General features: G+C 30.8%; 1 protein-coding gene across 2 annotated transcripts in view; it reads right to left on the bottom strand.

Annotated features, from left to right (window-relative positions):
• Positions 1-1,394: 1,394 nt before the first annotated feature.
• LOC149540889 (aldehyde dehydrogenase 1-like) overlaps positions 1,395-14,422 on the bottom strand; it is a 200,839-nt gene continuing 187,811 nt past the window's right edge. Inside the window, exons 8-10 of one of the 2 annotated variants that reach the window (XM_089799752.1) lie at positions 2,036-2,173; positions 1,880-1,941; positions 1,395-1,744 (exon numbers count right to left, since the gene is read on the bottom strand). In XM_089799752.1, coding sequence (XP_089655878.1) covers positions 1,471-1,744; positions 1,880-1,941; positions 2,036-2,173 — 474 coding nt within the window. In that variant the 3' untranslated portion in view covers positions 1,395-1,470. The remainder of the gene's footprint in view (positions 1,745-1,879; positions 1,942-2,035; positions 2,174-14,422) is intronic. The other variant, XM_089799753.1, reaches the window with a different exon arrangement.

Genomic DNA, 14,422 nt, shown 5'->3' with positions numbered 1-14,422 from the left:
TGAATAAATATTCTAGGTCTCTTTTATAAACTTCAAACTAATTGCACAATAAGCATACACAATATATAGAAAATTAGCTAAAACATAACACATCAAAAATTAGAGAACTCATAACACAATGATTTTTTTTTTAGTAGAACATATTTAAGGGTATAAACCTAGTGGATATGTTAGTCATAAATGATCTTTCTACTATAGTAATAAGTTCCTTGTTAAAGGCATAAGTAAAAAATAAGAGTTTGGGAATACAACTACAATCAAGTACTCGCCTAGAGCTCACTGTTTATATACAACATAGATTTGATACAAAACACAATTTGGCTTATTTTCCTTTACCAAACTCACTTGTAGCATTCACTATGCTTGAACATTTTATGTTAAGCTTTAGCAAAATATGATGTCCTAACTAAAGACTTAACTCATGTCAGCCTAAGTTAAGTCAACTTAAATATGATGAATCTTATGTTAGCTCTACCAAAATATATCAATTAACAAAACTAATTGTCAAAAAAATTCACCATACTAGTATAAATTATTATTGAACTACCTTGTTCTTCACACAAATTGTCAACTCTATACTCATAAATAAATACCTCCATAATGAAATCATTGCAAACCTTGTGATGATCAAATTAGAAAAATCATATGTCTACTTCCATGCTCTGCAATTGCATGCTCTAACTCCTCTGCATCTAGTCCTGTTAAATCCATCTATTTCATAGGCTAAACAATGATTTTGGTAAAGTGAAATTTCTCTAAGTTGAAAATTTCTAGTAAATCGTTTGATCTCCAAAATGGCCATGAAAAGGAATGGTAGTCATCATCAATGACAACATACCATGTTCTACTAAACCTATTTCCAGCTAAACATCCATCAAAAAATCAAAAAAAAATGTGGTGGAGGTCTTTTCCATAGTAAGCCTATCAATTGTATTATATTTTTTGTTGTCAATATTCATATTTATCAATATTTTTTAAGGTTAATTTTCATATAACTATTTTGAACTTTGATAATATCAAGTTTAAAATTATCAATTTTGTACTTTTATATAAAGAAATTGAAAGAAAAAAACGCATTCATAGAATATTTCAAAATTGTGAGCATAAAAGTTTTGAATTGTTTATCCAGCTCAAATATATTTGTTTCAAAAAGATTCAAAATATTTAAATATGTTTATGACCCCTAGACAACAAAATAAATACAAAAGGCTAATGTATACACTTAAACTTTAAGTCTAAGACTTAAAATATATAATTATATTATAATGTACTTGGAGAGGGATATCATAAGTTCTTGTAGCAAATGTTAAACAGAATATCATATCACCAAAAAGTCCTCCTATTTTGTATTTTTATAGTCTAAATTGATATTATTTAATTTTTATTAGAATAAATTGATAAAATATATTAAAATATAATGATCTTCAATAGATTACAAGATAATGTTATAGTATAGACATCTTGAGTTTATTATAACCATGGGGAATCTTGAAGTGGAGTAATAACACACTTGACTTGTAAATAACTTTCAAGACCTTTAAGTCCATATTCTCTCCCAATTCCACTCATCTTATAGCCCCCTAGTGGGCAATCTGCACTACTTGCATAGAAGCTATTAATCCACACCCTTCCAACATGAAGAGATCTAGCAATTCTATTAGCTGTATTTATATTGCAAGTGAGAATTCCAGCTACTAGACCATATATTGTTTTGTTTCCTCTTTCTATGACTTCCTCTATAGTCCTGCCAATAAAATCATAAATGAAGTATAAATAAATTTTAAAAGAATAAATATAAAAAATAAAATTCTATCGAGGACAAATGACATAGTGAAACATTACAAAATAATTTTGATACATTAATATATTTCATTCTTACTTGAATTTTAAAATTGACATAACTGGTCCAAATATTTCTTCTTGTGCAATTCTCATATTATCCTGCATTGGACATAACAATGCTTTCAAATTAAAATTATTCATACCAACAACTAATCATTTAAATAAAAGTATTTTTTGAGTGCATACAAAGTACCTCAACATCTGCAAATATTGTAGGTTCAATGTAAAATCCCTTTTCACCCAAAGAATTGCCGCCTGTTAACAATTTAGCTCCATCTTCTTTTCCATATTGAATGTATTTCAATATTTTATCAAATTGCACCTTTTCAATCTATAATTTAAAAACACATATAATTTTATGTAACTTATAAATAACATTCAAAAATCTTTATAAATTAGTAAACAATCAAAGTAATAGTTACTTGATACTTAACATTTTTAATATAAACTATAACATCATTTTAAGAAAATTAAACCTTTATTTATAGTGAGGAAATTGACTATCTATATGAAATTATCATGATCTTAAAATACCTATACCTACAAACTATTATAAAGAATTGAGAATGTAAAATATACATATAAGCACAATAAAAAATGTTTGTTTTAAGTCAAAATTGATTTGCATAACAAATCTACAAGGCTATAACAAGAGTGATGCTTGGAGGCTAGAAGGATTTACTTCCAAATTTTTAATTCCTTGATCTATATGAATGTGAGTGAATTTTGTTTTAGAGTAGGATATATCATCATTAAAATTAATTGGTTAATTTAATGTAAACTAAATATTATTTTTTCTTTACAACAATATGAAGTCTATAAGACTAATGTGTGACAAAATAATTCAACCTAGATTTCAAAATATTTTTTCATTTCATCTTGATGGCTATAGGTAGGAAAAATCTAGTACAAGTAGTGTACAAGAACAATTGTATTTAAATGAAGAAATAAAATAATTTTAATCGTCTTTCAAGATTTAAACAAGGTGATATGTTATCTTAAAAGAATGTGAAAAATGGTGATGAGGAATTTCCTAGATCTATATAAGGGGGTGTGTATGTGCACAAGCATGTGCTTTTGGTTTTTGTGTATGTGTATGTGTGGGGGGGGGGGGGGGGGGGGGGCGCACATGCACACATGTGAGTATGTGTGGACATGTGTGTGTGTGTGTCCATTGTGTGTTTGTCTCCTTTTCTTAAAAATTATGAATGAAGTTTATTTTACAGTACTATTTATCATCATTAAAATGAATTGGTTAATTTAGTGTAAACTAAATATTAATTTTTATTTACAACAATATGAAGTGTGTAAAATTAATGAGTGGTAAAATGCAAGCTAGATTTCAAAATATTTTTTAATCTCATCTTGATAGCTAGGGGCAATAAAACTTTAGTACACATAGTGTACAGGAGAACGACAATGTTTAAATGACAAAAAAAAAAAAGAACCATTGAAATTTTTTTAATGTTATAATATATAATTATTTTAATGGTGTTTCAAGATTTAATCAAGTTGATATGTCAACTTAAAATAATGTGAAAAATAGTGATGAGGAATTTCCTAAAACCATATAAGAAGAAGGCAAGGTGTGTGTGTGTGTGTGTGTGCGCGCGCGCGCGCGTGTGTGTGCATGCGTGCGTGCGTGCGTGCGTGCGTGCGTGTGTGTGTGTGTGTGTGTGTGTGTGTGTGTGTGTGTGTGTGTGTGTGTGCGTGTGTGTGCATGCGCATGTGTGAGTGTGTGTGTGTGCATGTCTGCATGTGCGTGTGCGTGTGCGTGTGATGTGCATGTGTGTGTGCATGTGCGTGTGCATGTGATGTGCATGTGCATGTGCATGTGCGTGTGTGTGTGCGTCTGCATGCACAAATGCATATGTATGTATTTTACATGTTTCTACATGTGGATGTGTACAAATGTGTGTGTATGTGTGTCATTTTCTTTGAAATTGTGACTACAACCTTAGAAATTGTATTATTTATAAAAGACTAGTGATGCAACTCTATCTTATTTCATGACTCCTCATTGGTTAGCTCAATAAGTGATTGGAATCATGTCAAAAATATTTTTCAAATTTTGAATATTATTTGTCTTGAAAATTGTTTTTTGATGGAAGGTAAAAAGGGCTATAAATGTGGATGATATTTTTTCAATTTATTCAAGCTCATAGGTTTATGGACATTCTTATTAATAAAAATAATTATAGTTAGATTTAAAATTACTCTAACAATTTAATTTATTCAAAAAAAAAAATTATGATAGCAACTATAATTATACCATTAAAATGAAATAGTATGGCAATTCACCTAATTGTCTAGGTACTATTTTTCCTAATATTTTCAGTATATTATTGATGATGAAATCCTAATGGATATGAATGAATCTCCACTCAAGGGCTTGACTAATAAGGATATTGTGTTGTTAGTATATAATTTATTATATTACTGATATTATAGTTAAATATTTTTTGAGTAATGGTAGTTGACTAATTTCTTCTTTTCAATTGAATTGTAATTGTATGTATTTTGTTGTTCATTTTAAAATTTATTTTATAAAAAAAAATTAATGGATCTTATTATTTTATTTTTTATGTTTATGATATATTATCATTAGTGTTTCACTTTCTATTGAAATGAAAGAAAATCATGCTAGAACATGTATATTTGTTGAATTAGGATCATTTGCATATGTTGCTTTAATTAACTATGCATATGCTAGAGAATATTTTAATGCATATTTTAATGTATAATTAACCACATGTTTGCATATTCATGCTCTAGTTTAATTTCACTTAGTCGAGCCTAAATTTACGAGTCTAGCTAGTTAGACTCTTGTTTACATATTTTGCATATCTAGTTCTAGTTAAATATTTTTTAGATTGACCTAGATTTTTTATTTTTAGAACTATTGATTTCTATAAAAGTAATTGATTGCTTCATTGCAATTTGTCTTGCAAGAATCTACACATTGTAATGTTTTTTCTTTTGATGAATATGGAAATTGTTTTCTTTCTACCCTTTCTTGTAGAAGGTAGTTTTTGTTTTTTATTTGATCCTGTATGTTTATTTTGCAAACTTCAACAAATCAAAGACATGACAATTATAGAGACATAAGAAGTAGCACCCAAAATCTTAGTGAATCTATATATTTGTGATCATAATGGAGTACACTAAAACTAAAACGAAGAATGAGAGGTATATGTTTCCATTCAATAATAAAAATAATATCATCACTAAAACCTTATTGGATAGGGTAAAGGCATGAAGCTAAATTTTATAGATTGGAATTAGTTTAACATGAAAATAACATGTTTTTTCAAGTCAATTAAATATTAGTTGTAAGTGAAAAATTTGTTAGAATGATTAGAATAACTAAGAGGGGGGCAAATTAGTTATCCTTGGGTCTAGATGTACCAATTCAACTTTTAACAACTTCAAGAAACTTAAACAATCTCATTAAATAGCTAGGTCTATAAAACATATCATCAACAGCTTAACATTCTTTAAATCTCTATTATGTTTATAGGTTGACTAATAGTAAAATAAATAACTATAAAATAACATGCATAACATAACATTGACACAAGAAAATGACACAAAGATTTAACATGGAAACCCAAATTGGAAAAAGCCACCAAGTAACATGCTACCATTTTTTCACTCTTTTGAAGGGAGCTTGATTAAGAGCTAACCCTATTAAAGGTTACAAAATCCATTATTAAGTGTGACTATGTTAAAGGATTTAATCATTGTGTTAGGAGGGGCCTTGTTAGAGGACTTTGGATCATTCCATTAGATGTCACCTTGATTAAAGGATTTATAATTGATTGTTAGCTCAACCTTGATTAAAGGATTTTTACTATCACAATGGTTAAAATGTAATAGTAGGTTTGATCTCTAAAACACAACCAACTTTGTAAATTCAGATCTTCATTCACTCATCTCTTGGTTAATTGGTTGGACTTCATTATCACCTCCATCACTAATCTACTTGGCATCCCTTCAAGAAATCACACTTCACTAATTTTCTCATGTCTCCTCTATTGCTATATTCTTCATAGGTTCTCCTTGAGATTAGAAATCAACAAAGAACCTATTGGGACTCAAAATCACAATAGGATTTTTGAGTACATATTTGAAAACTTTGTGAAAGCAACCCCTATAAATGTCTTTTGTGCCTATCTTCCTAGATGTTGTTTTGGGTCCAATCATATGTTCCAAGTTCTCATTATCTTTATTTTAGTATATTCAACCACCTCACGCCATTATTTTGACATTTTTGAGTCATTTGGTGAGGCATTATTTTGAGCATTTGAGAAATCTACATTTTTGTTTAAGTATCAAACAATGTTCAAAAGCCTACTTTGCATTTGAATATTTCACACTTAGTCAAGGATCACAACTCACCACTTTGGGAATGGTTAGCATGCATATAAAAAACCCTATGCTTCAGATTTTAGGTCATTTGGATATTTTTTGATAGGGTTTTAAGTTTCCCAAAGTTGGTTGCTTATTGTTGTCTTGTTGATGCACTTTATCTAGAATTATGTGAAGCCCTATTTGACCTTGAATAAATTTGAGCTAGTTAACCAAAATGAGGAAATTGTTTTACCACCACATTCTAGTAGTTAGAGACATGCTATGTTCTAGATTTGAGCTTATGAAGAATCTATTTAATCAATTTTCAAGTGTGATTCCATTTACAATTTCTAACTTTGTGATGCAGTAGTTTCATGGATTGATTGTTAGGTCTATTATGTTAGGTGTAAACCAATCATACCCTTGGATTCTACTCTAAAAATAGTCCATGTATGACAATTCACAAGTTTTCACCAATACATTTGCACATTTTTTAAAGTTCATTCCGATTACGAAAAACTATGTTTTGTCAAGGTACTAAGTTATGCATCTCCCAGTAGCCAACTTTGCACACTTTTTCAAATTTTCCTAGTTATTCATCATGATACCAAATCACCTATTTATACTCTCCATATAAAAGTCTACCAATTTCTAACAATCTCCCCCTCAGTGTCACCTGAGGGTTTGAGGATTCAACCCTATGACCAAGCTATGATACCACTTGTTAGAATGGGATTGTCATTGCACCAAAAGACTAATCTATCAATACCTCATACAACCACTCAAATTATAGTACACAAGAAGTAGTTAAGCCCTTGTCACAAATCTTGAGGAGAGTGTTGAACAAATTTATAACAATTCATACTCTCCATATAAAAGTTTACCAATGTCTCATGTTGTATATTTCAAAGTGATTGTTGGACTTGTGTTTGAGGTCAAAGCCAAATGCACTTTCCTATTTATGACATGTTCACTTGCAACACATTTTGGAGAAGAAAAATTTCATAGTTAATAGCTTTCAACACTTATAATGTCATGAGATAATATTTTGCAGGGTGATAGTATGTGGACTAGAGAACAAGAGTGGAATTTTTTTTGGGTCACATCTAGTGTTTTTGTTAGTTTTTTAAGACTGGTTTTAAGGCCCACAACATGAAATGGAAAGTTTTCAAAAAGTTGGGGCGAGTTTTAAATCTTCAATCTGTGATAAATTTTGAGTCAAATCAGTATGAGGAGATTCTTCAATGTATTTTGAGATGTGAGGTGTTTGAAAATAATTTTTTTTTTAGTTGGACCCACTTTGGGCCTAATTAATTTTAGTATATTGTACAACATTGTGGGTTTTGAAGATTTCTAAAGAGGTTATAACCATTTTGATCATTTTAGTACACTAAAGAATGTATACATCATATTTCTAGAATCAAATGGGTTTGAAATCTATGCATAATGAACATTAGATGAAGGAAAATATCATATGAGAAGGATTCTGGTTTCAAAGCATTGCATTTATTATGGTCCACTTCAGCATTGTCATGTCTATTTGAAAGTGCTATCTAAAATTCTTTTCATTGAAATGGTTTGTTACTAGTTATTAATCAATGGGATAAACTTTAGTCTAAGAGTGCAAGCAAGACCGTTTGTGTCAAGTTACAATTATTTTTAATTTTCAATAGAGGGGAATGATTTATTTGTCATTTCCATGGTATTGAGCCTATGCATGAGGATAAAAAAAATACTAAGCAAGGATGGTCACTTCACATGGAAACAAAATAGATTTTTATTTATTTATTTTCTACTATGGAGTGATGGTCATTATTGCAAAATGGTAATGGAAACTTCTTGTGCAGTATCATCACATTTAAGAGCCTCCATTATTCAATTACCTTCCCAATCTATGCAAACAAAGGGAAATAGTTTGACTGATTCTACTATCAAAAATGTGGGGTGAAAAATCAATGTATGTGAGTAAATGGGAAATGTTGTTGAATCACCCAATGAATGTATGGAGCACCAAACAAATATGAGTACACTTGAATTCTATTGTTGGTGTGAAATGGATCTGTTCAACTTGATATGCACATGTCAAAATAGTTGCATCAAAGGAAAATTAGAGTAAGATGCACATGTCAAAGATGCTACATTGGATCTCCTTGGTCAAGATTTTAGGAAGGTTGAATGATGGCTAAATTGGCATTTTAACTCCTGCTATTTGGAAAATGGGGTTGTGTCTCCAAGTAAGATCCAAATTTGATGTTATAAGCATCCCATTCCACGAGTGATAAAGCATATAGATGTGTAGATTTGGGAAATAAAATAGAGAGCTTTTGTCATATATAGGTGCCAATGTATTTCAAGGTTAGAGGTTGGTTGATATTGCAAGGAAGAATAAACAAATTTATCCCACATTGATGAGATGGGAGATATAAGCTATATTTTTATATTGGAACACTCAATGAGAAAATGACTTAAGCACTTCTTTTAGAGACAAGAAAAATTCTACATGCACAGGTGTCAACTTGGAAACATATATAATTTTTAAAATTTTGAATCAATAAAAAAATGACTTGGTGCCCATTAGGAGCCATATGGACAAATGAACAAGTGACATGTGGCACACAGTTTAAGGAAGATTACTTGAAAAAAGATGACATTTGATGAGGTGTTGCAATGGTGTGAATGACATGGTGAGACAAAATATGACATTTGGTGAGGTATCACAATGGTATGAATGACATGGTGAGTCCAAAATTTGACTACAATATTGTGACATGTGGCTGAGGGAAGTGACTGGACAATGATGATGAGGCTTGTGCAAACCAATGGCGGCTTGACACATGGCATGGAGTTTGAGAAGGTGACATGGTGAAATGGTGTGAATGACATGGTGATTCCAGAATTTGATTGACACATTGCAACACGTGGTCAAGGGAAGTGATTGGATGATGATGAGGAGGTTTGTGCAAACCAATGGTGGCTTGACATGTGGTGATGAGTTTGAGAGGGTGACATGGTTAAGAGGTACACATGGGAGAAGGTTGCATTGTTGCTATAGACATGGTAGGTCAAGAAATTCATCACGATAATGTGATGGGCCAACATGTGTCTGCAGGACTAGTGATGAGGTGGAAAATCATTGGACCAATGACAAGGTGCCATGTGGTACTAGGTGGTAGGGCACCTAAGAGGATGTTAATGCTCAAGTAAAGGATTAAAGTGGAACATTTAATGCCAAAAAGTTGATAGTTGAATGTAAAAAAAAGGTGGAGCCCACAAAGTTTTAGAAAAGAAAGACTATTCATTGGACAAATTTCTGTCATCGAGAAATAAATGTATTCTATCCATATATTTTTAACGAGATTATGATTTTATATAGTCTTTGACTATATAGTTCAAATGAAATATTTTCAAGTGTTAAATGGCCCTGTTGGTTATTTCTAGTTTACAACTTGAGATGGACATCTAGAATTTGATTTTTGTCCAAACATTGGCATATCAGATATCAATGATAAGGTCTCAAAGTGTAGTTTTTATTTTTGTAGCTCAAATGAGTACATTTATTAGTTGGTGGAAGGTAATTTAGTTTGTGTGCAAATGATGATGTGGGTTGCCTCGAAACTTGGAGAGGTTCATGCCAATAGTGATGTTTTTCTTTCCACTTAACTTGGTGGGTATTTTCCTAGAGATTTTGGTAGCAGACTAGGTTTTTCTTCCAAAGGGTTTCTCACCATTTTGGAGAGATATTTGGCAAGGTTGTTGCAACCAAATGATGGATTTGATCCATTTTCAGTTGAGGAGATAGGCTTTGCTTTAGTAGATGATGATGAATCAAGTGGACAAGTGGTACGATCACATTAGATCTAGCATTACCTTCATTCTTCTACTTATTCTTCCTCTTTCTTATTGTACAAGATTGGTTCTAGCCTATTAATAAACTCTCAAGTTTTGACTCTACCATATTCTTCAACATTTCTTTTTGTTTGAACATAAAATAATGAAGCCATAGTCATAATTCTCATCTATTTTATGTATCTTGAGTTATTACATGCATCTTGATATATTTTGTTTCAAAGAAATGAATACAAAGCATGATTGAGAGTATTTTCATTTTGAATCTTGTTTCATATCTATGAGTTTCACAATTTGATGTGTTATGTGGGCAAAGAATACATATCTCATTTCCAACTTTGTTAGGGTTATATACCTTAGTATGTTTTGTTGTTAACTCAAATAGTTAAGTAAATGCTTGATATAATTTGACAAGGTTGTAGATCTCATGGACGGACTTTGATGGGTAGAAGGTTCATTGTGAGAGTTGATGTCTCATTCAAAAAGTAATCACAAGTATCATGATTCATGTTTTGATTTGAGTAACACCCAATGGATAGGGAACTGATCTCAGATGGAAGATTGAATACTTTTGTTGTTTCATATATGGATTCATGCTGAAATCTTTCAAATATCAAAATGACATTTCCATTTTATGTTGTAGAGCTAAAAGGAAGACCCTATAGTGCCTCCCATGGTTTCATTGTGTACCTTGTTATGTTTTTATTTTGAGAGATACTTTGACACTCATGTCAGATGACATTCGAGATGACCTAATGGTTAGATACTGTATTTTGATTACTAGTATCATAGATGTTAGATGCTATGTTGTTCAGTTTGATCATATCTGCACAATGATGTGTATTGATGTGACATGATGCTTTATGATGATACCTAGTGATTTGTATTCAAACATATACTTTGTTTATGTTTATATGATGAACATATAAGATTCTGGATACTTGGATTTGATGCTATGGCTATCTACTTCATTCATTCCTTTTGACATTTTATGCCAAAGTGAGTGATGTAAATGGAATATTTTAGTGAAATTAAATAAATAGTCATTTAATTTGATTTAATGCCTTATCGCTTTGACAATATTATTATATGCAATTTCACTTGATTATGGTGTTTAGTGTGCATGATTTATGTCCTTGGTAGTAGCACATGGAGTTAGTCATTCAATTGTTCATATTTAACAAATGTCATCCCTTTATGGTCAATGTATCCTATTTAATTGTTTAAATTAAACCCTTTGGTGATTTAATAAATCTACACTCATTTTCATTATGTGATTAGACCCACGAGCATCTCTGTTTGTTTAGAGGTTTGCATTTGTTGCAAAAGTTATTAAGGAATTCTATGATTTTGGTTTAAGCTAATTTTGGGCTTTAGCTTATTTAATTTAATTGTCAACAACTTTGCCATAGTTGAATTCCAATTACTTGGAATAGTCTTTTTTCATTTGGGTTGATTTAGGGTTTAACTAGGTGAACTGGTTAATTACCCTAATCCTTTATTCACTCAAAAAGTGAATTAATATCCAAAAAGGAATTTATTCCTCGCATCTCACTTTTGGAAAAAGAAAATTGAGAGCAAATTTCCAAATCCTCTTCTATAGCATTGTGTTTATATTCATTATAGGAGCTATGGGCATGGGATTGTTGAGTGTGTGTCGGATCATGGTCAAGCAAATTGTGCTCTCTTAAGCGGCAATAAAAATTAGCAAATTAGGGTTTTGTCAACTTGACATGCAATTTTCTACTTGTTATTATAAAATTTATACCAAAAAGTTGAGAGAAAATAATCTTTAGAAATTTGAATTTAGTTTTTAAACTACTAGGCCTTTTTTGAAAAAAATAAAAATTAATTGGTCAAAATTTTGAATTTCATAGCAATAGTACAAAAATTTCAAGACAAAAATAAGAAGTAGACGTATGTCTGACCACCTTAATCAAAATCAACTAATAATATTTTTAAATAATATTCTAGATAGAGGAAGTAGACTTATGCCTAAATGTGACACACATTTTTGTGTATTTTAATTCTAAATAAATAAATAATTATAATTTTTTTTACTTTAGTATTTTTGGAATAAAATTACTCTCATGTCCGACCACCTTAACTAATTTAAAACTTTGCAAAATTTAATTTTTCTTTTTTTTCTCTTATAGTAGAGAAATCATATAATGTGATGTATCTTTTGGATTTCAAAAATGTTGTACAATTTGAAAGTTATAGTTTTTTTTCAAGCAGTGTGTCAATCAACACATTATACGTAACTCCATTAAGGTTCATTTGGTTGCTGGTATATGATTTAGGAATTGGAATCTAAAATCCTTGATTTGGGATTCTAGAACTTGAAATCCATATTATGGTTTCTGGAATTTATTAGAGATTGTTTGGTTCAAACCCAAAAATATTTGATATTTGGAATTTGTTATTCCAAGCTTGTTTGATTCAAAATATGAATATAAAGTTCAAAAAATGAATATAAAAGTTACAGTGATATGTTTATGGTGCTTCCAATGCCATGCATGCCAAAAATGTCGATGTTCATTATAAAATAAAAATTCAAGAAAATGTTAAAAGAAAGATGAGAGAATATAGATCTGTGGTACTAGTTATTTTTTTAATCAAAACATATGAGTAGGTGCAACAATAGCCATAAATTTTCCTTTAATTTAAAAAAGTTGTATTTGTATTAATTTTTGCAATAATCTTTCTAATTTCTTCGAGTGACACCTACTAATTTTTACAAAATGATGTTCAAAGGGTGCTTGAAGTAGATGCAAAGGGTATCATTTCTTGAAATGCCTCTTTCTCTCAATTACAAATCAATTAAATTTCAAAAATATGTGCAAAAATAAGTGCTCCCAAATGGGCATTCCGATATCAAACCCAATTAAATTTCACTTTAGTTGAAATCCTCATGTTCAAAAAATGGGAATTCCAAATAACATGTATTTTGAGGGTAGACAAAATTCTTGGATTGGGGGTCAAATGGGGATACAAAATCCACATTTCCTTGAATTCCAATTCCCACTCAAATCCATGATCCAAATAGACCCTTAGAAAATAAGTAATAATTTTCTTATTGAATTCATAATTTGAAAATTTTTACATTTATGGAAAGCTAAGAGCATTATTAAGAAACCCTTTTCATTTTATGAAGTTTTGGTGAAAAAGGTCGTCAGCTATATGTTTGAAGTAAAAAACACACAAGAACATCCCAAAAATACATTTTCAAGACGTTTTAAAAGTTGGCCATATAGGGTTGGTATTAAAACATATAGTAAGCCTTATAAAGGTTTTTTTTTTTTCGTTTAGTATTAGGATAGGTGGGAAAAAAGTTGGAATAGGTTTTGAAATGCTTTGAGGCATTTCAAGACTACATATTATTTAGATCACCACTTTTTGGTACACCTTGATCTTGCATATAACCTATTGTGAGATTGGTCTTAGGAAGACCTTGGATTGTTGTGATTTTTGGAAACTTATGCAAGATTTTTATTTTATTGTTTAGATTCCCATATTTTCCCTTTTGGATATCAGGTAGGGCTCTCCTTTTTTTCTATTTCAGCTCCGTTTTAGCTTCTATTTTTGGTAGTTTTATGTTAGGAGGTTGAGAACTAGTGTTCCCCTCCATTTCTTAGTGCTAGCTTTACTTGGTTGGGCGGATATGAGCATTTCCCTATTTCTCAAGATGAGGGTTTGGGGTTTTGCACCATTATGTTGTCTATTTTTGCGTACAGTGTTCAAACCCCATTTTTATTGGATTTTTGTGCTCATTTTCCCAAAGGTAGAATGAGTTTTATTTTCATTGATTTTCATCAATGTTGGGTTTTTGAGGTTTTTGCCTCAATTTGTGTCCCACCTAGTTTTCTCAAGTTTTCTTAGCATGGTGTTGGTCATGGATTTTGATTATCTATAGGATGTACGTCTGACCACTATTGCATTTTATGTTTTCATTTGGATGTTTGTTGCATCGATACTCCTGACCTTTTGTTCAGTTGAGTTTTATTTTTCTTATGTTCTCATATGATTTTCATGTTGTTTTTGTGCCACACACAAGCACATGCATGTGCCTTTGTTGGGTACTTACAAGGCTTGATCTCCCAATTTTCATTGATGGAGTTATGTTCATTGGGGTTGAGTTGGGAATATGCATTTCCTATAGGTACTCATCATGTGATGAGAATGGGTATGTAGATTAGACTATGGAGGGGCATCTCTCATAATATTGGTGACTATTTCTTAGAGGGTTGGCTTGAAGAAGTTTCTAAATAAGTGATAACTAAATTAATTTATTGGTTAATGAATCTAAGATAATTAAATGTGAGCACTCAATGTTGATATGAGGACATAGTGTGATGGCCTTCCTAGGGAGTTAATTCCA

Source organism: Cupressus sempervirens, chromosome 9 (assembly GCF_028749045.1).
Source record: "Cupressus sempervirens isolate cs-2001-9-10 chromosome 9, ASM2874904v1, whole genome shotgun sequence".
Taxonomy (NCBI): Eukaryota; Viridiplantae; Streptophyta; class Pinopsida; order Cupressales; family Cupressaceae; genus Cupressus; species Cupressus sempervirens.
The sequence above is the reverse complement of the archived record's forward strand: the minus strand, read 5'-3'. Positions and strand labels throughout refer to the sequence as shown.